We start from the raw sequence: 25,977 nt of genomic DNA, 5'->3' as shown, positions 1-25,977 counted from the left end.
TGTAGAAGAGGGATTAGAAATGGTGTATATATCCTGTTCTTTTCACTTTAATGCCTTCATTTCCCAAATGGTTTTATCAAAGGAACTTGTTCTTTCTGCATATTATTCTCTATAAAACATCTCAAATATCTCACTGATATAATACTGAAAAAAACACTGGGATCTAAAATGAATAAAACTTATAAAGACAATATTTTTTCAAAACAGACTCAGTTCTGCTTTCTCTTTTCTGTTCAATAGCTACAGAGTGCTGCCATCCGCTGTAAAAACCGCATTTTCCAGCTCTGAAACTAATTCTCATTTCCCATTTTCCTGATTTTAAAAGAACAGACAAGACAATTATGCAATAAAGCTGTGACACAAGTAAATTGGTCTTGCTGTGTTGTTATAATTTTTTCTCCACAATATCGTATTGCTACAAGAAAACAGCTTAATGACAGGTCCAGTTACAAACCAAATGTCTCTGATCTAATGAAATTACCTATTGAAAAAAAGTTATTTGTGAAGCTTAACAATTCAGAGCTTAGGGTGACAACCTGAGCCTGATGATCAGGGTAATTTCTCTGTTCTTTAGAAACATCCTCTGTGACCTGATGTACAGTTTTAAGGCCCACACCTTAAAAGAAAGCAATAATGATACAACTTCTGTAGAAAGGATAAATAACATTACTATCATGTAATTTGATTATTAAAAAACCCAGAAGTTCTTACTGATGGTTTTCCCTCATGGCATTTTTTCATACAAGGAACAGAACTGATTAAAAATGTTTTCCTCTGTCTGCAGAGGTTTTTTTTTTATAACATTGGTAGTTTCTATAGTTCCTAATTTTTTCCAATTTTTGAGCACAGTAACACTCCAGATTTGCAGAGCATAAATTGAACTGATTCACTGGATTTATAGTAGAGAATGACTGTACTAAACAAGACAAGAGTTCACAAAACCTTTTTTTTCCCCTCTCTCTTTTTACACTGGCTGATAGTGGATATTGAGGAAGCCATTCCACAGTGAATGTAGGCCAATCTTCCCTCTTTATGCATCTTTTTAATGTTCTGTAACTACTTAAAATTATTGTTAGGTAAATAGTAGCGTTTTTAATTGCTCTTTTAAAAAAGGGATATACCATTACCACATAGTATTACATTTATTTTATTCAAAAATTACTTTCCCTATGGTATATGGCATTTTGAAGTAACAGTAAGTTTATTTACCTTCTATTTGCAAACTTGATTTATCCACCACCACCTGAGACTCAGTTTCATGGGAAGGAACCTCTTCCTTGTCAGTGTTAGAGGTGGGAGATGGTAGAAACTCTTCCTATGAAAAAACAAGACAAGCCTATTTAAATCATGGTATCAGTGTTAAAATAGCCCTTGTGCCTTGATATCTCTCTGAAATCTGTAGTCTACTACTGTCTCTTCACCTAGGGGTGTTTTTTGGTTTCTTACAATACATACCACAAATCCAAAATGTGAAAGACTGATGGTTCCACTTCACTAGTGTTGGTTTTTTTTGAAGAGGCATTTTTTTGAGAGGCATTTTATTGCCTCTTTCCTACTCAGGCACCTCTTCCTGTTTCTTAAATTTTTGTATCATTTTGGACTGAACTTTAAATATGCCTTAGGAGTATTAAATTGTGCATTGCTGGTTAAGACAATCCAAAATTATAACATAGAAAAAGTTCCTGATCTTCAAGGTAATTTATTTCATTTGATTCCCAATCTCCCTGTCTCTGGAAGGTCTGTGCTCATTAGCACAATACTGAAACATTAACTAAGCTTTCATCATTTAAGAGTAAAGTGCTCTTAACAAATCATCTACTGTATGTAAGTACCATGGCAACATAAATTATTGGGCATTTTACAAGACTAAATTATGCATTATAATTATATAAAATACCAGTGTTTTCCTAGTGAGAAAAGGCTCCTAATAATCAGAGAGAGGGAATCTGTGAGAACCAACAAACCTAACTCAGGTAAGAGTAAATGAATCACAAAAAGAAGCACGTGAAATAAACATTGAATAAATGTCTGAAGAATAAGAAGAAAACATTAAGGATCAGAAATATTTAATGTGCATTAATATATTAAAACATGGTAAAGTAATTAACACACCTAAAAATCCTACCTTTTTATTTTTGCAGGGAACAGCATAAACAGCATTTGTGCTAAAGCTTTCTTCTCTCTTCTCATTACTCTGACAGCTGGACTCTGCCTCTTTATCAGCATCTGAGACATAGGTATCCATGTCCTCATCTTCACCATAGTGGCCTGATGTTTCCAGGGACTGTACAGGAGATCTGTCACAACCATCAAGTTTCCAGGTGGACCTGCAGGTAAAAAAGCAACTTAATGCCACTTTCAACTCTGCTGCTCACTCTTCAAAAAAACCAACATAGTAAAGTGGAACCATCAGTCGTACAATGTATACCACAAGTCCAAACAGCAGACATAGGCAAACATCTAAACTAGGAATCTAGCCTATGTGTGTGCTCTAAAACAGACAATTAATACTGGAACTACCTTGTCCTCTCTATCTCAAAGAAAATGCCACATTAGAGATAGAAGGTTGCTAATTCTACCTACAGGAAATATCTGTCATGTAACTATAATGTCTGCCATGTGTCATTTAACTCAGTTAATCACACTTGGCAGAAATAATATATGATTTTACTTCTGACTGCTGTACAATCCAAGTCTGCCTCTCTGAAGACTTGAAGATAAGAAATGGCATAAGGATTGTAGACACTTCAGACTGAATTTATGATGTGGTGTGAAAAAAAGCAGGAGTTTGCTGTAACTCTTTGGTAAAATTGTATGACTGGCAGGTTCTATTTCTAACTCGAGACAGCAAACCAGAAGTGTACACTACCCTATTCTGAGCTGGGTCACTGTTGCATAGGGTTCAAACCCCTCTTGTTCCAAAGAGGTGGAATCACTCTCGGAAAGGGATCTCTGCCGAGGCTGAGGAATAGCAACAGTGCGGCCTGTGAGTGCTGTGGCAAGGATTGCTGCTGCCAGAGCAGACCTGCAAGAGAACAGAGAAAAACCAAGGAAGCAATGCTGGTGTCCTCTTGGGCTCTCCACATTTGATATATTTTCCTTTGCAAAATTCTTCACTATTTAAGCAAAGCAAAGTGTTCGCAGTTCACGAGCGTAAATCCCACTGAATGCCCACAGGACTGGTTATAAACTATTAACTCCCAAAGGAAAGCACAAAAGGGGCAAGCTCTTATAATGCAGCTTTCCAAGAGTAAAGTACAACACCTACTGGTTTTCCCAAATCACATGCATGAAAATCATGAAATATTCTGAGTTACTTTCCTAAAATTCACATCAACCATGTACAGCATTTAGCATTCACTTTGATCATAACAATACTACCTGGCATTGTGCAGAAAAAGTGTTCCAAGTCCTGCTATTTTGCCTCCTAGTTTCCATTATTCCCTACTCTGAACCTTTTACTGATGACTCTGAAGTTTTTAATAAATGTTGGCACACTGCAAACCAGGACAAGTAAACAGAAGTGCCTATTTGTGGGACGCTGTGGAGCATGGGAAAGGATATGATGAAGAGGAAAAACTAGTAGGAACTAAGATTAAAGCAGAGAAATGGCGAGGATTCTAAAAGGAAAGAAAACAACTGGAGGTCAAAAAGGAAGAAGAAATGAACTAGGATTATGTAGGAATGTTACAGACACTAGAAAGACCATGGAAAACCACTGGAACTGAACTAAACATGGAGAAAATATAGACTAAAAACTGTAAGAAACTACAACTTAGAAGGAAAACAGATTTGTGTTTTTCTCTATGTGACTTGCCTATATTGCTACATCCAATCCAATGGATTATGCCAGTTTTTTAAGTCTCTGTCATGGGACTTAAAAAAAAAAATCCATAACATTTAATTTATGGTTTTCTAGTGTGCTAAAATTTCCTGACTCACAGCACTAGTGCTGCTGCAGCTCTACAGTCTACTGTGGCAGCCAAATTAAAAATTACTCTAACTTTAAACAGTCCATTTGTCTTTAATTGACTCAGACAAGTTCCATATTCTTAATGGTTATTACCCTAAATATGTAGCACACTTAGGAGTGGGAGAAAAATTCAAAAAGAGGGAAAGCGACCCACTTAAAAATATATTGGTTTTGTGAAAAGCTTTATGCAAATACTGCAGCAAGGACATGTGATTCTTTTAATCATGCATTTCTAGTAGGTTATAGTACTTGAGGAAGGGAAAAAAATAAAAAATCAGAACATACCTGGGCCTTTCTGGAGAAGGGTTTGGACTACGAGGGGGAGGGGTGCGGGGAACTGCAGGTTTAGGAGCTATGGTGGCAGCAGGGACCAGGCCATGAGCTATATGTTTCTAAACAATTTAAAATAAAATTAGTTGACAATGACTTTTAAGGATTACAATGAAAAAAAAACAACAAACCACAGAACTGAACATACACAAAAACCGACAATGCAAAATAATATAAAAAAGAAGAACAATGACATGCAATTGATGCAAACTGAGGACTTGAAATGGTTCCAATTTAACTTTTTACATGTATGAACAGCTGCTAATGGAGGTGAGAAAGTAATTTACGTGAGAACCATGAATGGAGGTTTGCTACCCACTATGGCACAATCTGCAAAACCAGAATTTTAACATAAACATTTTTTTCCTGTATATACACACAAGAAAAACAGGACTAGAAAATAACTTCTTTCAAAATATTTGAATGCTGCTTCAGAGTGACAATATTAGTCCCTTTCTTCAAGAATCTGTCAGTCAGAAGTAACTCTCAGTCACAGCATTATGAGATGGACAAATAACCCTGTCATTAAGTCTTGCAATCAAAGGTTCAACCTTAATTAAAAAAAAAAACTAATGAATGTTTTAGCAGCAAACACAGTAATTTTTTTAAAAGGGATAATATTAAACACCAGCTCAGAAGTGGGACCAGAGTTCCCTACAAAGAATGGAATCATGTAATAGCTGAGGTTGGAAGGGAGCTCTGGTCTAGTCCAAGTTGCTGCTCAGAGCTGGGTCAACCAGAGAGGGTTGCTGGGGACCCTGTCCAGTCACATCTTGTGTATCCTCAACCTGGTCCAGTGTTGAACCACCTCACAGTATTTTATTATCATCTTTAAGTTGAATTGTCTGTGTCTGAATTGATGCTCATTGCCTCTTGTCCTGTCTCTAGGCATCAGAATAAATGAGGCCATAATAAAATCCATCACCTTTGGATGGAGTAAAACAGGCCAAGTTCCTGCTATTTCTTCTACAGAGATTCTCTCCTCCCTCCCCCCAAATTATTCTTTAATTTACTACTCCAACAGGGGAATGAAGAGGCAAAATGGGAAATACTTCTGTCTTCACAGGAAGGCACATCAAATAACTAAACGGTGCATTACAAAGACTGCATTTTTTCCTCAGCCTTATCTTGCAAATGCACTGCTCCCGAACTTTGCAGGTCTTTCTGGGACACACTGGTTTGTTTGCTGAAGGCTGCTGACTGGAGATATCTTACTGTGATCAGGGAATATGGGGAATCAGGGTATCAGGGAATACAGCTGAGCTAAGAGTAAAAAGCATGATAACAACAGCGGATCGATACTTTAATTCTAGTAAACAAGAGTTCGATCCGTTCAAGTGCGTTGGGAGATAACACTGCTGGCAACCCTGCAACCTTCGGCTGCCCTGAGCTCTCATTACGTTAATCTCCCGACATTAATTTACTGTTAAGAAAACGCCAATATGCTTTCCTGTAACGGTAACGGTATTAGAATAGTGTTTTCCTCTAAGAGAAGGAAGATCCTGGTGTTTGCTACACTCACACAGCTGTGCAGTCTGCCAACTATAAGCAGCTATTGTAACACTACTCTAACTGGAACCACTTATGTGTTAACGTCACCAACTACAGGAAAGTCTGCTGGGTTCTTTTAACAGTAAATTAATACAGTAACTTGTATCAGTTCACTTTAGAGTAGTGAACGTGCGCTTCGAGGATTGCCTTGGGAGAGAGGGAGCGGCACTGCCAGCGTGGAGCCAGCCCAGGATCCAGCCCAGGGTCCAGCCCGGGATCCAGCCCGGGATCCAGACCTCTGGAGAAGCCAGGCAGGACTGGTACTGAGGGAAAGGAGCACACCAGCCTCCGGACACCTCCCTGGCTTTGCCTGGGGTTTATTTCCCCCCCCGATTTTCACCTCGGTCAAACCGCTCAGCGATCCCCGGCACCGGCCGCCTTCCCCGGGGGGCCTCCCCTCGTCCCGCTCGCGCACGGCCCAGCGCTGCGCTGCTGTCCCCGCTCACGGGGATATCCCGAGCGATACTCACGAAGGGGCCGGGGCGGCCTCTCCTGAACAGGAACGACATCGGGACGGGACAGGACGGGATGGGGCAAAACAACCCGACCCCGCCGCCTCCCGGGCACCGCCCCAGACGCTTCACCCCCGCAACCCGCCCGGCAACAACGGCGCGGCGGATTCGCTGCGAGCCCGCGCTCCTCCAATCGGAGCGCGCCTTACTCAGCCGGTTGCCAAGGGCGAGCAGCCCCCGCGGGGCGTTGGGGCAGGAGCGGGTCGGGCTCCTGAGGGCCGGGCCGGGCAGGTGAGCGCCGGGCCGGGGAGAGGGTCCGGCTCCTCCTCGGTGTCTGTGCGCGGATCTGTGACCGGGGTAGTGATTCTGCCCCGTGCTCGGCGCTGGGGAGCCCGCGCCTCGAGTGCTGTGTCCAGTTCTGGGCCCCTCAGTTTGGGAAGGATGCTGAGAGGCCGGAGCAGGTCCAGAGAAGAGCAACGAGACTGGTGAAGGGTCTGGAGCACAAGTGCTGTGAGGAGAGGCTGAGGGAGCTGGGGTGGTTCAGCCTGGAGAGGAGGAGGCTCAGGGGAGACCTCATCACTCTCTACAACTCCCTGAAAGGTGGGGGGAGCCAGGGGGAATCGGGCTCTGCTCCCAGGAACCGGCAGTAGGACAAGAGGTCACAACCTTAAGCTGTGCCAGGAGAGGTTTAGGTTGGCCATCAGGAAGAAGTTCTTTCCAGAGAGAGTGATCAGGCATTGGAAGGGGCTGCCCAGGGAGGGGGTGGAGTCCCCGTCCCTGGAGGTGTTTAAGGACAGACTGGATGTGGCATCAGTGCCATGGGCTGGGTGACAAGGTGGGGTTGGGTCACAGGTTGGACTCGATGATCTCAGAGGTCTTTTCCAGCCTGGTTGTTTCTGTGATTCTGTGTTTGCAGCAGTATCTTGTCTGTGGTGTCTCCTCAAATCATGCCTTGGCCTCTCAAGACTCCCAGTTGCCCCTGAAGTCAGAACACCAAATAAGGCTGGCAAACCTGACAATAATCTCTTCCAGCAACTCCCTTCTAATAATGTGTCTGGAGACTCCCACCAGCTGTGGCTGGAGGTGCCTCTGGAGTCAGCTTTGCAATTCCAGCAGACTTTCTCCCAGGAGGGTGGATGAAGGTGTGGGAGAGGCAGTGTGGGGTTTTCCACCATCCCTGTGTTTAAATTCAGACATTTTTCAGACTTAGTGGTAAAGCTGGAAGTGGAATTTGCAAGGCAGCAGCCTGTGTTCCAGTGAACAGAGCTGCTGACTGCTTTTGATATGCTAACCATAACTGTAAGGAGTCTTGGGGAAGGAGATAAGTGTCTCTTCCAGAATATTGCATCTTAAGTTTATGATTAAAATGTATAAGTTTGCAACAGGTTTGTAAAATATGTTACTGTCCCTTCCACGTTTCCTTCTAGGGTGTAACTGCTACTGAAGTAAAGATTTGAAAGGAGGCCTGATGACAACAAAAGCAAACTTCCCTGTGACAGCAGGATCTGTAGTTGTCCCTTATGGGCATGTGATTGGAAATGAGAAGTGGAGAGGGTCAGAGGTAGCCCAAAGGCTACAAGGTAAGCACAAACAAATTGGAAGAGGAGAAACAGTTCAGGCAAAGCATTGCCCCTCTATCACCCAGTAGTGTTAAGAATGGCTGGAATATGCAATTATCTGTGCCTGACTGGTCCCAGATCTGTGGTACATTTTTTTTACCAGGCTGAAGAACCCTGTCATATCTCTGTGTGATCAGCACTGTCGTGTGATCAGCTCTTTCGTGTGCTCATGGCTGCAGAGCACTGAAGAGAAGCAGCAGAATCTGCTGTTGTGGGGGGGCTTTGTGGATGTGCATCTCCACTGGAGTCCCTTGAATTTACATGGATACTGAACCTGTGCTGTGATCTCTTGGCACAGCAAACTAAACCAGGATGATCCTCCCAGAAAAATGTGGGATATTTTTGTTCAAGCTCAGAGTTTATTGAGCAGCTACAGCACTTACAAATCTGGAGTGCTATTAATTGGCATTACCAAAGGACATCACACAGTGCTTTGGATTGTTTGTCTCAGCTTTACTTAAGGACAAGAAAGGCTTTTACAGAATATAAAGTTCATTGTGAGGTCACTAGGATTATTGACACATTGGGAAGGTTGTGCTGTGCAGTAATTGTTATAATAATTGTTATAGTAGTCGTATAGTATATATACTATAAATACACTATATAAAAATATAGTATATATTTTATATTATATATTTATATGTATTTATTTTATGTTATATATTAGTATATATTTGTATTTATAGTGTATATATATAACTATAGTATATAATCATTATAGTTATTGTTATATATATTGTTTGTTTTTAACCACTGTATTTTTTCTTACAACAATCTCACCTTAAGGGAAAGTCAGACTCATCTTTGAAGATGGCTTGGGACTGGTGGACTTTCATCTTTCCAACAGAACTTGCATTTTATATGTTTCTGAAGCAGATTTGGTTGCAGGGGATGAATTCAAACGAAGATTGGTGAAATTTAGAAATGTAAGTGCTAAATAAAAAGGTTTCAATTGATATTTGTTTATTCTGTGCTTCTGAAAACATCGTCTTTGTGTTATTTTTACATTCTAGTAGAGCTAAACTTTTAAGATAGTTTCCACCTGAAAACTGAATAATTCTGAAGCTGTGTGATGGTGCTGCATTAAACCTCAGTAATTGCTGCTGCAACTTCTGTTCTTCCTCTCATTTCAAGCTCATACTTGAAAGAATTTCACTCTGTTGTGTTGCATCAGCTTGTCATTAACAAGGTCTTTTCTTCTTTTTTCCCTTTCAATACAGGCCAGCAATCTCAGGGGACTTGTAATTGTAGAGAAAACCCAAATAAGTGACCAGTACTTCTCAGCAGTACAAAAACTTGTTGTCCTCGAACTTGGAATGGTGTTGCTTCCTGTGGCAAATCAAGGAGAAGCTGCTCAGCTCATTGTTCAGCTGGTGAGTGTCTGTGTTAGTGGGCAAATATTTTTTAAATATGGGACATGTGGGAAAGCTCTCAATCCTCACTCATTTCAGGAAGGATACTTGGGATCTTAAAGGAGCACAAGGTTGTTTGAATGTAAGGAATAAATCTCCTGCAGCAGTGATATGGGAGTATAGTTCAGTGGGAAGAGGGCTCCTTTGGGAACAAACAACAAGGAAAAAAGGTTGAACAATACGATCCTGGATTTTTTTTCATGTGATCTTGCACCGAGGTACCACTAGATACCATTAGGCAACCTCACTTAAGTTCTCTGTCAAAACCAACTTGAGATTTTGCTTTCTCTAAGGCTAAGGAAACTGTTCTTATATTGTTTAGCCTTTCTTTGCATCAAAAAGATGACAAAAATAATTGTTTTCATTAAGAAACCGTTCCCTAGTGAGATTTTGTGGAACTGCATCAAAATCAGGGCACACACATAAGCAGGGAGCTCGTTTCTAAAACTTCCCGGTGGTTGCACTGAACTGCTTTGCGATGAATTAACCAACTTTAAAGGCTGAGAGCAGAGCTCTCGGCTCACGGCTGTGTTTGGCTGCAGGTGCGGGAGCAGAGCCGGGATCAGGGCACCAACCCCTTCCTGCGCAAGCAGCGACCTCCGCTGGCAGAGCCAGCGCTGTTCCAGACAGCGCAGCGCATCCCGGGAGTCGGGAAAACAAAAGCTCTGCTTCTACTGCAGCACTTTGGAAGCATCCACCGCCTTTGTAACGCGTCCATCAGCGAGCTGGAGCAAGTAGTTGGACAAACAGCAGCACAACAAATTCACACCTTTCTCTGTTCCTGATATGCTATTTTGCAAACAAAGACTTTTTGTATGGTTGTTTTTTTTTCTTGTGAATAATAAAATTTTGGTTTTAATAATCACATATTATGGTAGTTTTTATAATCATGGCTGGCAACAACTGGAGGGTGCTAACTAATTGTTACAAATATTCCTCTGCTCTGAGCAAGAAAAAAGGCACACACTAATTTCCCTGCAAGTTATGTTAACTGTTGGCTACCACTCAGTGTAGAATGAGTCTTTAGTTAGCTGACAGAAAACAGAGAAGGTGTGACTTCAATTGAAGGGTGTTTTAAATTTAAGAAGACCCTCGCCCCAACCTTTCCCCAAGGACTGTGATGATGGGAGGAAGAAGGCAGTTAATGATGCAGCTAAGAGGGAAAATATCTGCAAGGGGACTGGAACAGTGGGTTGAGAGAAATGAAGAGCTGGAAGGGGCATTCAAGTGACTTTGCTAAAGATTTTGTTACTTGGAGAGCAATTCAGCTCCACATGCAAAGTGAATCTCTTGTGTATGGACTATCAGTATCTGCCCACTGGTGCTTGGGAGCGTAAAAGAGTATTAAGTTTTTTATGTAACCTTTATAGGGAAACTCTAGAAATATATTTATACTCTTTGTAAGGAAGCCAGTTTTAAACTCTTAAGTTCCTGTACTGTCCAATATAAACTTTTAAGAACATTTCTTAGATATTTGTAAGCAACATCACAGAAACACACGAGGCACAGCAACAGTAACTAGCAAAAACCTGTAAATTATACTGTATCATCCAAGCTGTAGCAGAATCAAAAAGCTACTAAGTGACAGCATCTGATTTTTATTCTTAAATAAATGTCAAGATATTTACACCTACTACATAAGAAACTAAAAATAAATGACAGCTTTCAAGTTTACACCAAGATGCAAACTCTCCCCTTTTAAGTTTTGAGTATCAAACAGCATATATCTACTCTGTAGACAGCAATGGTAACTAACACTACAGTGTTAGCTATTTTCAATTAATTTAGAAAATAGAAGAATCTCAAAGAAATGCTCACCAGTTATGTTTTTGTCTCCCTCCTTACTATATATGTATAGCTGCTCATTAATTTTTCCAAGGGCAGAAGGATTTGATATGATAGTAAATAAATATTCTGCCACTTACACGAGCACTCTTTTCCTCATCACTGCAATTTATATACTCTTGATTAATATACCATAATATGTCAATTTTGAGATTTGTTTCACAGCTAATTCATTTTATCAAGACTAATAAGATACAAGTCTCAAGGTAAGTAGGTTAAATAATGTCATTTGGAATAAAGCCTGTTTTTAACAATTGCATCGGCAGGCATTTAAAATGTAACCTAGAAAAAGAGCAGAGGACAAGCCTTTTGGAGTTCAGAAGATACTTTAAATTTTAAGCCTTCTAATTCTCTTCCAGAATTAAATTACCTATTCAGCAGAACACACCTAGTACCAAGTGTCTGCTTAAAAACCACAATGCTATGACACCACCCCTTGGCACAAGGTTAGTTTCTCTGAATAACATTATTCTCCCTCATTTGTGGTTTAAGATTAAAGTAGTGTTAAGTGACTTCTTATTGACTCTAAACTTTAAGAACAAAATCATCCTTTAAGGTGTCCCCTATTGTTTTGCATGCAGCATCAAGTTTTTAATAAATAAATCCCATCTAGCATAGTCATAAAAAATTAGTCATGATAAACTGTATTTTGAAATTCCAAAGGAATCCAGTCCTCATGTAAGCAATTCTATCCTCTACATCTTGTTATTGCATACCTCCCAAACCACTTCATTCTGACCTTCAAATACTTCAGTTTTACAGTCTTTGCCAGGCTCTGACCTTCATCAGTGTCTCAATGCCCAGGCAAATGAAGTCCAACGGTATTTGTCTGAGTTTATACACACATATATAAAGATAAAATCGATTTTTATAAAGATAAAATTGATTTTTATATACATCTGAAACAGAAGCGTCACGTAACAGATCCTTCTGGAAGGTTCAGTACAATGAACTTTCCGTGTTCAAAAGTGTGAAGGGCAAAAGCTTCTTCTTAGTCTGAGAACTTCCAGCCACAGCTGAAGGCAGGCAGAGGGTGCTTGCAGCTTTCTGTCTGTTTTTCGTTCCCCAACTCAGAAAAGGGAGTTTCAGTGGGGCTTTCTTGGTCTGATCGATTTTATCCTCGTCCATGGCTAAGCAGATTAAAGAGTAGGTCTTCTGCATTCCCACAGAGTATGTTGCACTCTTGCTATGCTGTAGGAAAAAGAGAAGCATTGTAAGAACCAGTCACCCAAACTGGGTCAGAATGTGACAGTAACAAAAGGTTACTGTGCAGGCAGCTTTGCAGGGCAGCTTTCTGGGCTAATGACATTACTGAGCCCGTGGGAGTGCTGTGCTCCCGGGGTTTGGCACACGGGCACCCAAGGGTATCCTCTGCACAGCAGAAAGGAACTTGGGAATCTTTCCATGGGTCATTAAGCATTTATTGCTTCTAGGGTAACTATATAATATATACACTGGCCTCTCTACCAAGGTGAAGTATGTAGTTCTTGCACAAATCTGCTGCCTCTGGACAGGTTCCATGGTGATCCCAACTAGGACAACAAGAGCTGCTGTGGGACATTCTTTTGGGAAATCTGAAAGGCACAGCCTTCTGTGTCTTATCTTAGCTGTGCCCTGGAGCAATCTGATTATATTCCAGCCTTTTGTTTCCAGTTTGCAGCTTGGAATGGCAGGTGTGTAACTCCTTATTCTTAATAAGGAAAATCAATTTCTTTACAGCAGTAAAGGCACCTTGAGGGCTTCTAAGGCAACACTGCTTCAGTGCCTGGGTTTGCCAGGGAATGTCAGGAGCATGAAGTAGTGGATTTAGCTGAACTACAGGTTCTTTCACACATCAACTAAGTTATTTAGAGCTTAACATTTTTAAATCTTGTGATGACCTTCCCTCAGTCTAAAGCTTCTACAGCAGTTTAGTAACTGACTAGACAGTTAAAGTTCTCCAAAATAAAAAATACATACATTAGTCCATGATCTAATACACAACTCACAGATCCTTTATGGTAACAGTGCATAGAAAATAAACATGTGGTCTTGGATGTTCTATTTCATCCATAATTGTTTCCTTGTGGTTTTTCCAGTGCTGAACAGGGTAATACTTTCATCCTCCAGGACAAGTTGGAGGAACTAAACTATGCCTTGAAATTTGTAATACAATTAATCTCAAGTAGCTCCACTACAAAAAAACCCAGCACCCAACCATTCTTATGCACACAGACTACTTTGCCTTGCCAAGGCACAATGGTTTAAACAGATTGTTTAAAACTGAACACTTGCCTGAAGGCTTTAAATATTCCCTGGCAGAGTGGGATATCTGACTACATGAAAGCAAACATTAATCAGGGACTGACAGCAGGCAAGTAAGAAAAACTCTCACATCTCCAGTCTGCAAAACATATTTGCCTCATGACATACCAAAGATGCTGCTGTATCCTGGCAACTGATAACCTTCATCTCCAGGGCCTGCTCTCCCACGCTCCTCAGTTTCTCCAGCACCTCATTCACTCCGAGCCACTTGCAATCCACGCTACCGACTGAAACAATGTAGTCACCTTCTTTCAGGCCCATCGACTGTCAAAACATTGTGCACAGGTTATTGTCTTGAATTTTGAGATGCATAAAATGTTTTGTTGTCATACAGTACCTGCCCTAAAGGCATTGCCCTCCTAGATGCTACAAACCCATTGTCTAGCCAGACGTGCAACTTTTCCAAGTACACCAACTATTGAGTTAGCATTGATAAATGTGATTCTGGTATACTCAAATGTTGGCTCTCTTTATGTCCTTTTTGCTTTTCTTCTTAAGGAAATGAACCCTGCCCATGAGATATTTTCTGCCCTGTTTACTTCTTCATTATTTTTATTTGTCCTTCTGTGGTTGCTTCTGCTTTTTCTAGAGCTAAACTGTGCTCATCACTGCATGCTGCTTTATCCCTTTGGATTTTCCCCAAAAGAACAATAGGTTACAAGCCAATAAAATGTTCTTTCCCCTCTTTCTTTGGGCACATGCTACCTTGCCTTCCCTTCCTGATCCTCATTCTTATTGCTACTTTTTAAAGCATTTATCCCTTCTAACTTCCTGAATTAAACAGGGAGTAACATTTGCTTTTATTATTTGTGACTTTTTAACCATTAAGAGTGAACAGAGGAAGAAAACAAGTCTAGTTTCATGTGATGTCAGGGATACCCAAACTTAATCTACAGCGTATATAGCACTGAAAATGCGTTCAGATGATATGAATTGACTATTCTAGTGTATAGAACTCAATAAATACTCCACACACCAGTAGGAACAAGCTAAAGTTACATTTAAGGTGTATGACTATGGCAGAGTCTGCACAGAAACTGTTAATATTGCCCCAGGGTACTTACTGCTGCAGGACAAACTGGATCCAGACAATAAATCTGTACTGGTGAACCCCCTTTGAGGTGGAATCCGAGCTCTCCTGCTCCCTGGGGGATGCGAATGGTGCGTGGGGCCGTCCACCTCTGCTTGGCTGAGAACACTGTCAGGGGGCCCTGCAGGGAACACAGCAGGCACAGCACGTTCACTGCCATTCCTAAGGAAGCATTTCTCTGAAGTTATAATGCTTTAAAGCTCAGCTTGCACAGAGTTTAGTCATGTTAACTTCCAGCTACTCCCCCTGAAGTGCTCAGTCCTGCTTTATGGCTGTTCAGGTGCTACTCCAAACAGAGTGGGATAAACACAACTACCAAGTTGTTCCAAAATCTCTGAGGTGTGCAGAACCTTTTGGCTGCAGGGGGCTCTGAGATCCTGTGTTACTGATCCTAACCAGAATTCCCAATTCCTTTTGCTGGCTGACACACAAAGCCCCCTGAAAGCCTGGCTGGGTCACATCCAGGTCACACCCCCTGCAGCCCATCTCCAACCACCACGAGCTTCTCCCCACCTTTAAGCTGTGTGCAATTATCTATCAGGACTTCATGGGACTTTTCTGAAGGTTATCAAGGCTGAATGCTGTGCAAGCCACATACAAATGCCACTTTTATTCTTTGCTAGTCTCAAGTTGACTTCTACCTTTAAAGCTAGGAATGATCTCTCCAACAAGTTCAGCAAAAAACAGTTACTACAGGATCATTTTTTCAGACTAAAATACTTGTGTATCCCTTTTCTCACATTACAGTGAATTTATACTTGCTATCAAAAAGGCAGAGGTTGGTCAGCATTAGCATGTCACATACCAGCTTGTGGAAGAAGTCTTTAACTTTCACCTTGGAAAACTGAGGAGCGATTGTTTCTATTTTATGCTCTGTTTTAGCTAAAACAAAAAGAAAACAAAATTAATTTTCTCTCAGCTATTAGCTAAAAGACATTAAATTTTGTTTTTCTTGCGTTCCAAGCTAGATAGAAATTTCTCCTAAATTCTTGCTAGGCTGTAGAAAAACCTCATGTTGGTGGAAATTTGTAAGGCAAATATCTGAATGGCCTTAAAAATATCTTCAGATCTCATAGTAGCAACACAGGAAACTTGAAAAAAATCCATCCAAACAAAGCTATGCTATTCCCATCTTTAATTTATTTTTCTTTGAGAAGTATTTAAAGCCAGCACTCATACTTTCCTCCTCCTTCCAAAGAGGAAAAAGTTGTATGAGCTGGACTAAGGTAGAAAAAAAACCAATAGCAGTCAAAATGAGTTAACAACCCAAACTAGTACAAGAGTTGTGCCTCAAGAAACAGCTAGTAGTTTTCCCCCATGTGATTTTAACTTTCAAAGTTTCCTCATTTTTTCTAGTTCTCAAGACAGTCATCATAAAAAGCTGAATTCTAACTAACCACCATTATCTACCCCAGAAAACAGTGTTGCCTGAGACAAACACTGTGAAACAGCTGTAACAAAATTTATTTCTCTGTGAGTGAGGAAACATGTGAGGAATCTGAACTCTACAAATATACAGCATATACTTGTACATTATTTATGTTATGCACGGATGCATAATATATATGTATCCATATATCTAAATTAAGGGCATTACTGCCATTCCTAAGGAAGCATTTTTATTAAGTTATAGCACTTTAAAGCTCATCTTGCACAGAGTTTACTCATGTTAACTTCCAGCTGCTCCCCCTGAAGTGCTAAGTCCTATTTTATGGCTGTTCAGGTGACACTCCAAACAGAGTGGGATAAACACAACAGCCAAGCTGTTCCAGGATCTCTGAAGGTGTGCAGAATCTTTTGGCTGCAGGATATGACAGCATGTTCATGTATGGTTAGATATCACAGAATCACAGAATCAGCTGGGTTGGAAGGGACCTCAGAGATCATCAAGTCCAACCTTTGATCCAACCCCACCGTGGTTCCCAGCCCATGGCACTGATGCCACATCCAGTCTTATCTTAAAAACCTCCAGGGATGGAGAATCCACCACTTCCCTGGGCAGCCCATTCCAATGGCTGATCACCCTCTCTGTAAAGAATCTCTTCCTTTATTCCTGGCTGTGCCCACTTACGCAGGATATCTGGAGCCTGGATTAGGCTCAGGAAGTCATCTTCTGTCTCCTGCTGAGCATATTTGAGCAGTGAGCGCTTGTGTGCAGCTGTCAGCACCTCCTGGAGAACGTCGATGTTCCGCAGCTTTTTGCAGAGCCCACAGACCCTCAGAGCTTCCTCGTGGTACACGATGGCCTGGCGCAGATGCGCCTTCCCTGCAGACACCACAAACCACGGGCTGTCATCCACGGGCAAGAAACACAAAGGAATTCTCAAATGACAGAGAGCAACTGTGTGAAAGTGGCAGTTACCTAATTGTTTTCTCCTGACTTTGTCCTTCAGAACAGCCAGAGCCATGAGTCCTTCAGGCATGTGGTCATAGAGCTGGGACAAGGCCTTCTCCTGCTGGTCCTCATCATCGCCAGGCTGCACTGCAACAGTGGACACAGAACACCAACCATTACACACCTCCTGCTCCCCTCTTCCTTCAGCTGGATTGTTGTGGAGTTACTACTACATTCTCTCTCAAATTTTCTTTATATACATATTGATAGGAATTTCAAGTTTTTAGGAACTTTATCAGTTTCATCATCTTGATCATTCTTGCATTTACATGTGAGCAATACTTCTATGCCAGAATATGTAGATAAAAATGGAACTATTTAGTAGCATACAATATTTCTTTTGTTTCTGCTAAAGTTGGTTTATTAAATTTTCACATTCTTCTGTAAAAGACAACAGAGCATGGCCTCGTGGTTGAGTGGGAAAATTTAACATATGAACACAATTTAACATATATTGAAGTGCCAAAGTTGCTGTCCTATTCACAGACCAAATTATAACTGTTGGTGTGTTTATTACTGTTATTAGTGTGTACACAGAGAGGAAGTATGATTCTTACATTCATGGTCACACAGAATGGTGGCAGTGAAATAATGTGCCAGAGCTTTGTAGTGGTCTGACTTTATCTGTGCCAGCTTAGACCAGGAATAGGGAATATTCTCTTTCACTGGTTCCTGATTCATTGCAGTGTTAACCAGCATGTAAACCTCTCCCACCTGAAATAAAGCACAGAATTGCAGTATGAGAATATAACATTAGCTATTAGGTGCTCAAGTAAGGGATATCATAATCAGTCTTAAGATAACTTCACATGCAATCACATCAAAGAGGGAAAAACATATGGTTAGAAAGGATTGGAAATAAGTTTGGAAAAAATCTGAAATTCCATCTCTGATTTTTTCCCTTACAAGAAAGGTAAATCTATTTTGCACTTAAACAGATGGACTGAGTCATTAAACCTGTATGGGTTCAGAGTTAAATAAAACCACCATATAATAAAGAGGTTTTAATTTGTAAATATATCTGATTGAGTTAATTCAGTTGAGAAAAAGGGTGAAGCATATTACTTATACAGTAAGTTTGTGCTTCACTTTGAAACTGTGGAGTCACACCCAGCCTTAAGTTTGTGTGCTCTAGTTAAAACTGAGATACTGTACTTCACATAGAGGAAATAAAAGTTTTCCCAGCAGTGAATTCTGGTTTAATGGATCAAACTTCTCCAACTGACAGAACCAAAAGGTCTTTCCCCAGCAGCTGATCAACCCTACAGGTAAGTCAGGAAGGCTTTGCAGGCTTGGTAGGAAAGGCTTTGCCTGTTTATCTAGTGTGGAACCAGCTAATCTGCTACTCTGAAATGACTCAGAAAGTAGGTGAATGTCTTGGTGGCAGACCCAATTTTTGGGATGTACTTCCAAGTAGGAGCACTACCTTCTGAGCCTGCCTCATTTTCTGGCAAGTCCCAAAACAGTTCTGCAGGTACCAGTCTGGCTCTGTTCATATGGTCCTTCCCTCAGTTACAATTTAGTTATTCTTTCAGACTTGAGCTTTTTAGGTTTGCTGGGAAACAAGACAGGTTGTGTTTAATACTTAACAGGGAACCACACAAACAACCCTGGCCTTTTGTGTGTAGTCCTGTGGACAAAATCTGTACTGTTTGCAAGAGCAACATAAATAGCTTGTAAAAAAGCCTTCAGCAAATTTACTGCCTGAGTGTCTCAGCATGTTTCTGTTGAACTCCACGAATTATGAATAAAAAAAACTGTAACAGTTTTAAAACAATGTTTAAATTGCAGCTATTCACGTTTTAATCTTCTGAAAGGTTGTGATTCTCACTGGAGCTTGTGAGCTGTCCCTTGTTATTTTTAATAAATGCTGAATGTTTAATAAATTCCATTAATGCTACCAGAAGCTGGAGCTATTAACACAGCCCTGTAAACAGTTATTTTTAAGACTAGATTTGAAAGTCCCGTATTTCACCTTGGCAACTTCCTGTGTCATTTTCACGAGTGTGAAGAACTCATTGCGTATTCCAGAGAGACCAATCTGCTCAAAAACACACTCCCGAGCTTGGGCAAGCATCATCTTCACCAGCACATTCAGCATAGCTGGGCTCATGTCATAACTTGGGGTGTGAGTAAAAGTCTCCTTTAAGTAGCTTAGGACTCCTGAAATCACAAAAAATGGTTTTGTTAGCACGACAAAGAGAGGAACAAGTGAACTTAATTATCATGTACCATGATAATTAGGATTGAAAGCATATCTTCTAGTATTGCACTGCAGCAATCTGAAGGGATTCTTGGTGTACATGGAACTAAACTGACCTACAGGCTTTGCTTTGCATTTCCATCAATCAGCCCCAGGCATCTCAAAACTACAGTTCAGAGGAGCAACAGAGACTGCAAGTTTTGAGGGCCCTGCCTCCAGCGTTGTTTGGAACAGTTCTTGGGAAGGATCATAAAGCTGTGCTGAATTGGATGTGACTTGTATATGGGAGCAGGAGGCAGGGCTTATACAGGGGACAGAAAGAAATCTGCACAGCTCTAAAGAGGTGACAGCAGCATGGAAGGAGAAAACACAAACCTATCAACTTAATTATAAAACTCCCTTTCAGACGCTGCTCAGTGCATTGTGTGCCCCAGTGAAAGCTCCATTCCATGCCTCTAAGTAAACTAGAATTTTTCTGTATTTATATTTAATGGGGTAAAAATAAGATTCTTCTTTAGACATTTGTTTCCACCAAAATGTAATTTCTATTAGTTATCAAATTAAAAACAAACACTAAGTGCAGTGCAAATATTGAGTAACAGTTTCACAGATGGAAGCATAACCTTCAGTGTGCATGTCATCCAACTGGTTTAGTGAGTTCTACCAGCTTGCTAATTGCTGATAATCCTGCAAAAGTGTAACAGTAAGACCTCTGCCTTTTCAGTGTCCCAGCTTCTGTAACCTTCCTTCTTGCCACTACACTCAGTTCTGGCCACCTTGTGCTGTATTTTCCTACTAACACTTTCTGTGTTTTTTTAATGTTCCATGTTACACTTATACTTTAATTTTTAATATGCCCTTGCGGAAATTTGAATTATGGCCATCTCTACCTTTCTGCACTGAAAAAACTAAGCCCAAACTTGCCAGGTGCCTCCCAAGTACTGATGGAGTGCCCTACTGCAAGGAACTGAAAGCACAGGGGGGGAAATACGTGGGTTTTTTTGTTGTTAACATATTTCTGCTCCCGCAGAGAGCTTTGTTGGTGACAAACTCTGTGCAGTGCCTCAGTTCAGCACTGAGAAACAGTTAATACAAGCTCTGTATCATGTCTCTGCCAACAGAATGAGGTGTCACGGAGCCATGCACAGGTACAATGAAATGCCTCCTGAGCACGTTGCTCTGGGGCCCTGCAAAGGTTCTGTGGGAGCAAACAACACCTTTCCAGTTTGGAATTCATTCTGTTCTGCAAACACGTTGAAGTGAAAAGCAGCGATTTTTTTTTTAATTATTATTTGCAAAATGGAAGTTGCAGCAATAAAATGGGAGAAATTTCCCAACCATTGAAACGTCTTTTAGGTGAAATACAAAAGTTGAAAAAGAATTTTTAAAATATGCATGAAGAAATGCTATAATTTTTTTTTTTTTTGATAGCTGTGTATTCAAAAGAGGGGGTTCAGGACAATTCAATTTGTGGTTTGCAGCTGTTTCCACCCATACAGTGGAAACCAACAGCCACAGATTGTTAGTGCAGAAATAAATCTTACAGTACATACTAATTACACAGGACATGTCTTCCAGCATTATGTGTAGCACAGATGATACTTCAAAAACAAATTAGAAAACCTATTTAAAAACCTCCAACAAAACAAAAGCTTTCATAACATGTTAGTTCAAGTTTTCCCTTTATTAGAATTTCTATTTTTCCTTGCCTGGGACAGAGATTGATTATTTTGAACCTGTTTGCCTTCAGAATCTCTGGAAAATAGGTAGTCGACTTTCAGTGAGTTCCAACTTTTAACAGAGAGTACAGCAAGATTAATTTTTAAGATCCCCATCTGGAAAACTAGGGTTTAAGACTTTTTATCAGAACTTTAAATTGCCTCTTGTACAGATTTGACACCAATGTGCTCTCACTGAGGTAAAAGCAGTTACACTGGTGAAACAGGGAATGCACAATGAAGCAGTTAATGCAGGGCTATAACCTGGACTTTTGAGCTGCAGCTCACTAATCACTAACCACAGGATTCACTGGCTTTATCTACATGTTCAGACTACAGCTGAAGATTACAGATCAAGAATTAAAGCTTGATCTGAGCTCTTCACTTGGCTTCTTGAATTTCTCTCTTCCTCCTTTTTTGTGTAATGAAGTCAGTAGGAAACGCAGCCAACTGTAGGACACCACAATGAGATCAGGAACATTGGCATAAAGACCTTCCCAGCATTTTAAAATGTGTACCTGCAGCTTTCTGAAAAGCATCAACAGCATTTTCAAGTCCAGCCTGGGTCTGACGGTTGCATCTTGTTCCAATCTGGGTGTACAGAGCTCCAATGTTGAATAAAATACTTGCCTTCTCAAGCAGCAGATTTTGCTGACACACTGGGACACCTGTGAAGGAGTCATACCTTGGGAAACAAATATTGGGAGTGTTAAGATTGGCAGAGTCCATTGAAACAACAGGTAATCTCACTGTTTTTCTGAGTGAGCAGAGTGGGACTCTAAGTGGAATCCTTAAGAACTGTTCTGTTCCAGTGAAAATGGAGATGAATAGAAACACCATCATGTACTGCAGGACAACCCACACACTGCAAGCCAGAGAACAGCCGTGTTTGAGCCTCAGTCTTCAGCAGGTCTCACAGCAGTGCCTCCAAAAGGTTGTTATATCTCACCCAGAAGAGCCTATAACACATCACAGAGGCCAAGAGGAGGAAATACCCACATGGGCTGCTGTGTTCTCCTACTCAGATGTCACCAGAGATCAGCTATGGGCAGGGTCAGATTCTCCACTGCTGCTGGTTAAAGTTTCTATTTGCACTTATGACTAGAAATTCAGCAGTTCCTCCTGGCCACATGGTAGTTCATTTTTTTCATCATGAATCTTTGAATTCAGAGTCGAATTTTGCCCACAGGTGTAGTAAATATTCTCCTATAATAAATTAAGTCACTCCTTTCTCTCTTGTGGCCCAAATGGTCTTCACAAACCGAAGGAGGGGAGTTAAGGTCTGGCCCATTCCTCATCCATTTTGTGTTAGAAGGTTTGGAGTTCAGGAAACACCCGTAGCTGTCCAAAATGATTATTTTCCCTCTTTTGCCCTTGAGCTGACCTGTAGCCCAAATCATCATCTAGCCAATGGTTTCACTCTAAGCATGAAAGGGGTGTATTGTACTCAGGTTTACACTTAACTCTAAAAAAACCCAACAACACACACTGCAGGAGTCAGGGGGAGACACATACTGACAGGCTTCAAACTCAGCACCAGACAGTTAATGATTAGCACTGTTCTGGGCAAGGAAAAAAAAAAAGTACTAAAGAGAAACATGAACTACACACTTACCATGTAAATAAAACTCCCATGTGCCTGGTGGGTGGGAAAAATCTGTTTTCTACGTAACCAAGTTGCAGGAAATAGCTTATCAACATCTCAATGCCAGCCTCGTCCCGGCTGGGAGTGCGGCAGGCCTGGGAACACAACAGAGGAAAATTAGGTGTATTCTGGGGACCTACAGGATGAAGTGACACACCAAGGAGAAAGCTCTGCTTCCTTTGGACTTCTGCATAGCACAGAAATGTGTGGAATCCGAGAACAGCAAGCTTAAGGTCATATGGATGTATTCCAAATAAGAGTTTTTCAGCTGCACAGAACTTCTAAGGAAGCAAACAGGATCTGTTTGGCAAGTCTGAGAGTTAATTAAATAAAGATTGTAGGTGTTTTATGAAAGCTCCAGAGAACACCTATGTTTTTAGTATAATACAGGAAACAAACAGAAATACCCGCCATTCTACTACAATATTTTGCCAGATTCATTCACTTCAGCACTCTTCCTGCTAAATTTAAAATAGTTTGAATTAAAAAAAAAAAAAGTAGGTAAGACAAATCTCGGGTTTACAAGATTTACGAAGCTTTATCACTTTGCATAGCTTCATCTTTTCCTTCACTTTTTCTTTACTCAGATTGTAAACCTCTCAGACAATGGAGATTTGTGTTCCATGTCTCAGAAATGAAGTCAGTAAGAATATGATAAGCTCTAAGTAAAAGTGGCATATTCTGTTTCCATACAAATGTTATTATTTGTAACTGTAGACTAAAAGACCTCATAGTGTGCCATACTTGAACTCACCTGTCTCAGATCCATGAGATCTGCTATTTCATCCTCATACTCAGAACTGTCTTCACTATAATGTTCCAGAATAAAGTCCTAAGGTAAAAAAGGAATATCTAAAATTAACTTATTTTTTCTGCAGTTGCAACCACTACAAAATTAATTCATTGTGAACAGTGACTACTCCCTTCCAGTTAATAGTAAAGTAACATACAGCAATGAGACTACAAAAAGACTATAGAACTAATAATTTGATTTGATATCTGAGATAAGAAACTTCACTCTAATGTAAAGGAACCAAACACCTGTTACACCAGCTCCAGTAGGTTTTAAAACAACAACACTTAGTGGTTTTGAAAGGGGCAAACAAAAGCTGTTACCTAAAATGACAAGGGAATCAAGTGACCATAAAAACTTGTTAACAGAAACAGACTGTCCAATTCTTGTCAGCTCTATTAGGGCAATTCCAAGGTGGTTAATCACTGCATTATGCCCAGTAAAACCTTCAGTACTACTTCCCTTTACACTTAAATCAATAATCAATGCTCTTAATTAAAACTAAAAACCATAGGAGGAATTTTTCTTCACTTTGGTTTAACTCTGCTGTCTCAGAAGTAGAATTTCTGATAATATTTTCTGCCTCCTTGTCCTAGTTAGAAAGGAGCAGTGACCCAAATAATTGGTAATGAATTTTTAAACACATTGTGATCTTGGGTTCAGGGCAAAACAAAAAATAATTTGTACATACGTTACTTCTGCCTCTTTAAAACAAATCTGAAAGGGAAGTTATTTCTGTTAGCTATTCATTCTGAGATGTGTATGTGAAATTTACCTTGAGGGGGAGTGTAAAGTCTACTTCCTTGGTTTCCTTCAGGCCAAGAGGTACCAAGGGAATACTGAAAGTCTCTCTGTGGAAACAAAAAAAAAAGCAAAAATATACAGAAATATTTGTTTTCTGTTTGCCTGTTTTAATTACTTTTGTTTATTTGATGACAGGAAGTTCATACACTTATGTGTGTTTGGGGAAACATTTGGTTTAACATTTATATTCCTTCCTGCCCAAGAAAATCTGCTTAATGGCCTGTGACTTCTCAAGAAGAGAGTAAAGAAAGCTACTTGCCTGTGCTTTATTTTTTTCCTATTTAAGCCTATTTTTCCTTCAAGAAAAGAAAAGGCGACTCTCCAAGTCTCCTTACTGCAATTCAGCTCCACAGCTGCCAGATCTGCCCCAGTAAGAGCTATGGTCATTATCAGGAGTTCTAATCAGTATTTTCCATGCTGCCAATGGTTTCATATGTAGAAGTGATGTGTGTGCCTAATGCAGGGGAAAACAGGGCCAAAGTACCCCAACTTTTACAGGGAAAGGTTTAGGAATAAGAAACCCAAGAACTCCTTAGTTCCCAGACAATGCTAAGTGTTAACCTGTAGAATATCAAAAGGCAATAAGGATGAGAACTGTGACTTAAAGATCAGAACTGCTTCCAGATACATAGGTTTTTGAGTAGGTTTAACAGATCACTATCAAGCAATTCTAAGGTTTATTTAATATTTTCATGTTTTCCGAAAGCAACTGTTTGACTGTCTAATCATTGTTCCACTACCAACTCCAAAATCTCACAGTTATTTATGGTCTTATCAGCAAAGCCAGCTTCCTTACTGGTGAAAATTCCAGCTTGGGAAGGTGAGAGTAGGAATGGAGCTTCCCCAGGAGAGGAAGAGTCTTTCATGATCCAGAAAGGGGCTCTGCTAACTTGAAAAAGACTTGCAGGCTCCAGAGCCAAAACACCACTGCAGGCAGTGCAAATGAGCTGATTTCTGCTGAAGCTTTGAGAAGAAACCTCGACACTTCTGCTACAGATTATATCAAAGTTTTCTCTCCAAAAAGAAAGCAAGACACACACAAAAGAAATCCTAATGTCCCACTTTCGTGAACTCTACATCACCCACTGTCCCTGCAGACACCAGCATTTGTCATTCCGAGGAATTGAATGTTTATTTTTAACAAAGCTGAGGCGTCACACCCATGGAGCCACAACGTCATGGGAGCACTGAGCAGTCAGGGAGGTGATCCTGGATTTCCAGAGCCCAGGAGAAATGGTATCACACTTCCCAGTGCAGCTGAGGAGTGTGCAAGCAGTGGGAATGCCAACCCTGCAGGGCAGCCCATAACCCAGGGGTGTGCCCTCACCTTAACGACTGTAGGCACAACACTCAGAGAACAGCTATTAATAACTGTTTGCTCTTAGGGGCTGGAGAAAAGCTAGAGATAAGTGAATTATTTTAGCTTTTGAAACATAAAAAGCATTTAGAGCTTAGACTGAACAACATCAGAGAGGTAAAATACCTTTGAAACAGACTGGGGAAGGAGGATCAGGAGAGAATAATAAGCATATTGCTGTCCTGCCTCAAGGCTTCTGCCTGCCTTGGGGTCTGACCTACTGCTCACCCTGCATTGAGAATCCAAGTATTTTTAATATTCCTTAGCTAGAAGAAGAAATAGTACTTGTGGAGTCCTGCTCTCATTTCCACAGCCATAACTTTCATAGTGCTTCTCTCTGCTCAGATGCATCTATGAACACCAGTACACTCTTGAACAAAAAGAAAACCAAATCTCAAAAAAAAAAAAAAAAAACAAACCAAAAAAACCACAACCACACACACAAAGACCCCCAAAACCACACACACACACAAAGACCCCCAAAAC

At 40.6% G+C, this 25,977-nt stretch overlaps 3 protein-coding genes across 5 annotated transcripts in view; 1 reads left to right on the top strand and 2 right to left on the bottom strand.

Annotated features, from left to right (window-relative positions):
• Positions 1–6,480, bottom strand: part of CEP89 (centrosomal protein 89) — a 28,732-nt gene extending 22,252 nt beyond the window's left edge. For 2 of the 3 annotated variants that reach the window (XM_027701513.1, XM_027701514.1), the window contains exons 1-5: positions 6,325–6,480; positions 4,259–4,365; positions 2,870–3,025; positions 2,126–2,327; positions 1,210–1,315 (exon numbers count right to left, since the gene is read on the bottom strand). In XM_027701513.1, the coding sequence (XP_027557314.1) occupies positions 1,210–1,315; positions 2,126–2,327; positions 2,870–3,025; positions 4,259–4,365; positions 6,325–6,363 (610 nt within the window). In that variant the 5' untranslated portion in view covers positions 6,364–6,480. The remainder of the gene's footprint in view (positions 1–1,209; positions 1,316–2,125; positions 2,328–2,869; positions 3,026–4,258; positions 4,366–6,324) is intronic. The other variant, XM_027701515.1, reaches the window with a different exon arrangement.
• A 96-nt stretch (positions 6,481–6,576) lies between these two features.
• Positions 6,577–10,150, top strand: FAAP24 (FA core complex associated protein 24). Its single transcript, XM_027701518.1, has 5 exons — positions 6,577–6,597; positions 7,734–7,886; positions 8,712–8,851; positions 9,146–9,298; positions 9,880–10,150. The coding sequence occupies exons 2-5, from the start codon at positions 7,775–7,777 to the stop codon at positions 10,120–10,122; spliced, it is 648 nt and encodes a 215-aa protein (XP_027557319.1). The 5' UTR covers positions 6,577–6,597; positions 7,734–7,774; the 3' UTR covers positions 10,123–10,150.
• Positions 10,151–10,919: 769 nt separating this feature from the next.
• The window catches only part of RHPN2 (rhophilin Rho GTPase binding protein 2), a 29,384-nt gene continuing 14,326 nt past the window's right edge, over positions 10,920–25,977 (bottom strand). The window contains exons 4-15 of the mRNA XM_027701517.1: positions 24,106–24,181; positions 23,292–23,369; positions 22,508–22,632; positions 21,411–21,577; positions 18,947–19,134; positions 17,529–17,685; positions 16,939–17,058; positions 16,648–16,842; positions 15,382–15,458; positions 14,551–14,697; positions 13,595–13,750; positions 10,920–12,373 (exon numbers count right to left, since the gene is read on the bottom strand). Coding sequence (XP_027557318.1) covers positions 12,122–12,373; positions 13,595–13,750; positions 14,551–14,697; positions 15,382–15,458; positions 16,648–16,842; positions 16,939–17,058; positions 17,529–17,685; positions 18,947–19,134; positions 21,411–21,577; positions 22,508–22,632; positions 23,292–23,369; positions 24,106–24,181 — 1,738 coding nt within the window. The 3' untranslated portion in view covers positions 10,920–12,121. The remainder of the gene's footprint in view (positions 12,374–13,594; positions 13,751–14,550; positions 14,698–15,381; positions 15,459–16,647; positions 16,843–16,938; positions 17,059–17,528; positions 17,686–18,946; positions 19,135–21,410; positions 21,578–22,507; positions 22,633–23,291; positions 23,370–24,105; positions 24,182–25,977) is intronic.

The sequence above is a fragment of the Neopelma chrysocephalum genome, unplaced genomic scaffold, assembly GCF_003984885.1.
Source record: "Neopelma chrysocephalum unplaced genomic scaffold, ASM398488v2 Primary Assembly neopelma1_159, whole genome shotgun sequence".
Classification (NCBI taxonomy): Eukaryota; Metazoa; Chordata; class Aves; order Passeriformes; family Pipridae; genus Neopelma; species Neopelma chrysocephalum.
Note: the sequence above shows the minus strand (reverse complement) of the source record. Positions and strands in the feature narration are given on the sequence as shown.

Bases quoted from the DNA above. Each gene is read 5' to 3' on its own strand.
- FAAP24 (XM_027701518.1), top strand. From the start codon at position 7,775: ATGACAACAAAAGCAAACTTCCCTGTGACAGCAGGATCTGTAGTTGTC. The intron at 7,887-8,711 runs GTAAGCACAAAC...TCTCACCTTAAG, and splicing joins GGTAGCCCAAAGGCTACAAG to GGAAAGTCAGACTCATCTTT. The intron at 9,299-9,879 runs GTGAGTGTCTGT...GTTTGGCTGCAG, and splicing joins CTCAGCTCATTGTTCAGCTG to GTGCGGGAGCAGAGCCGGGA.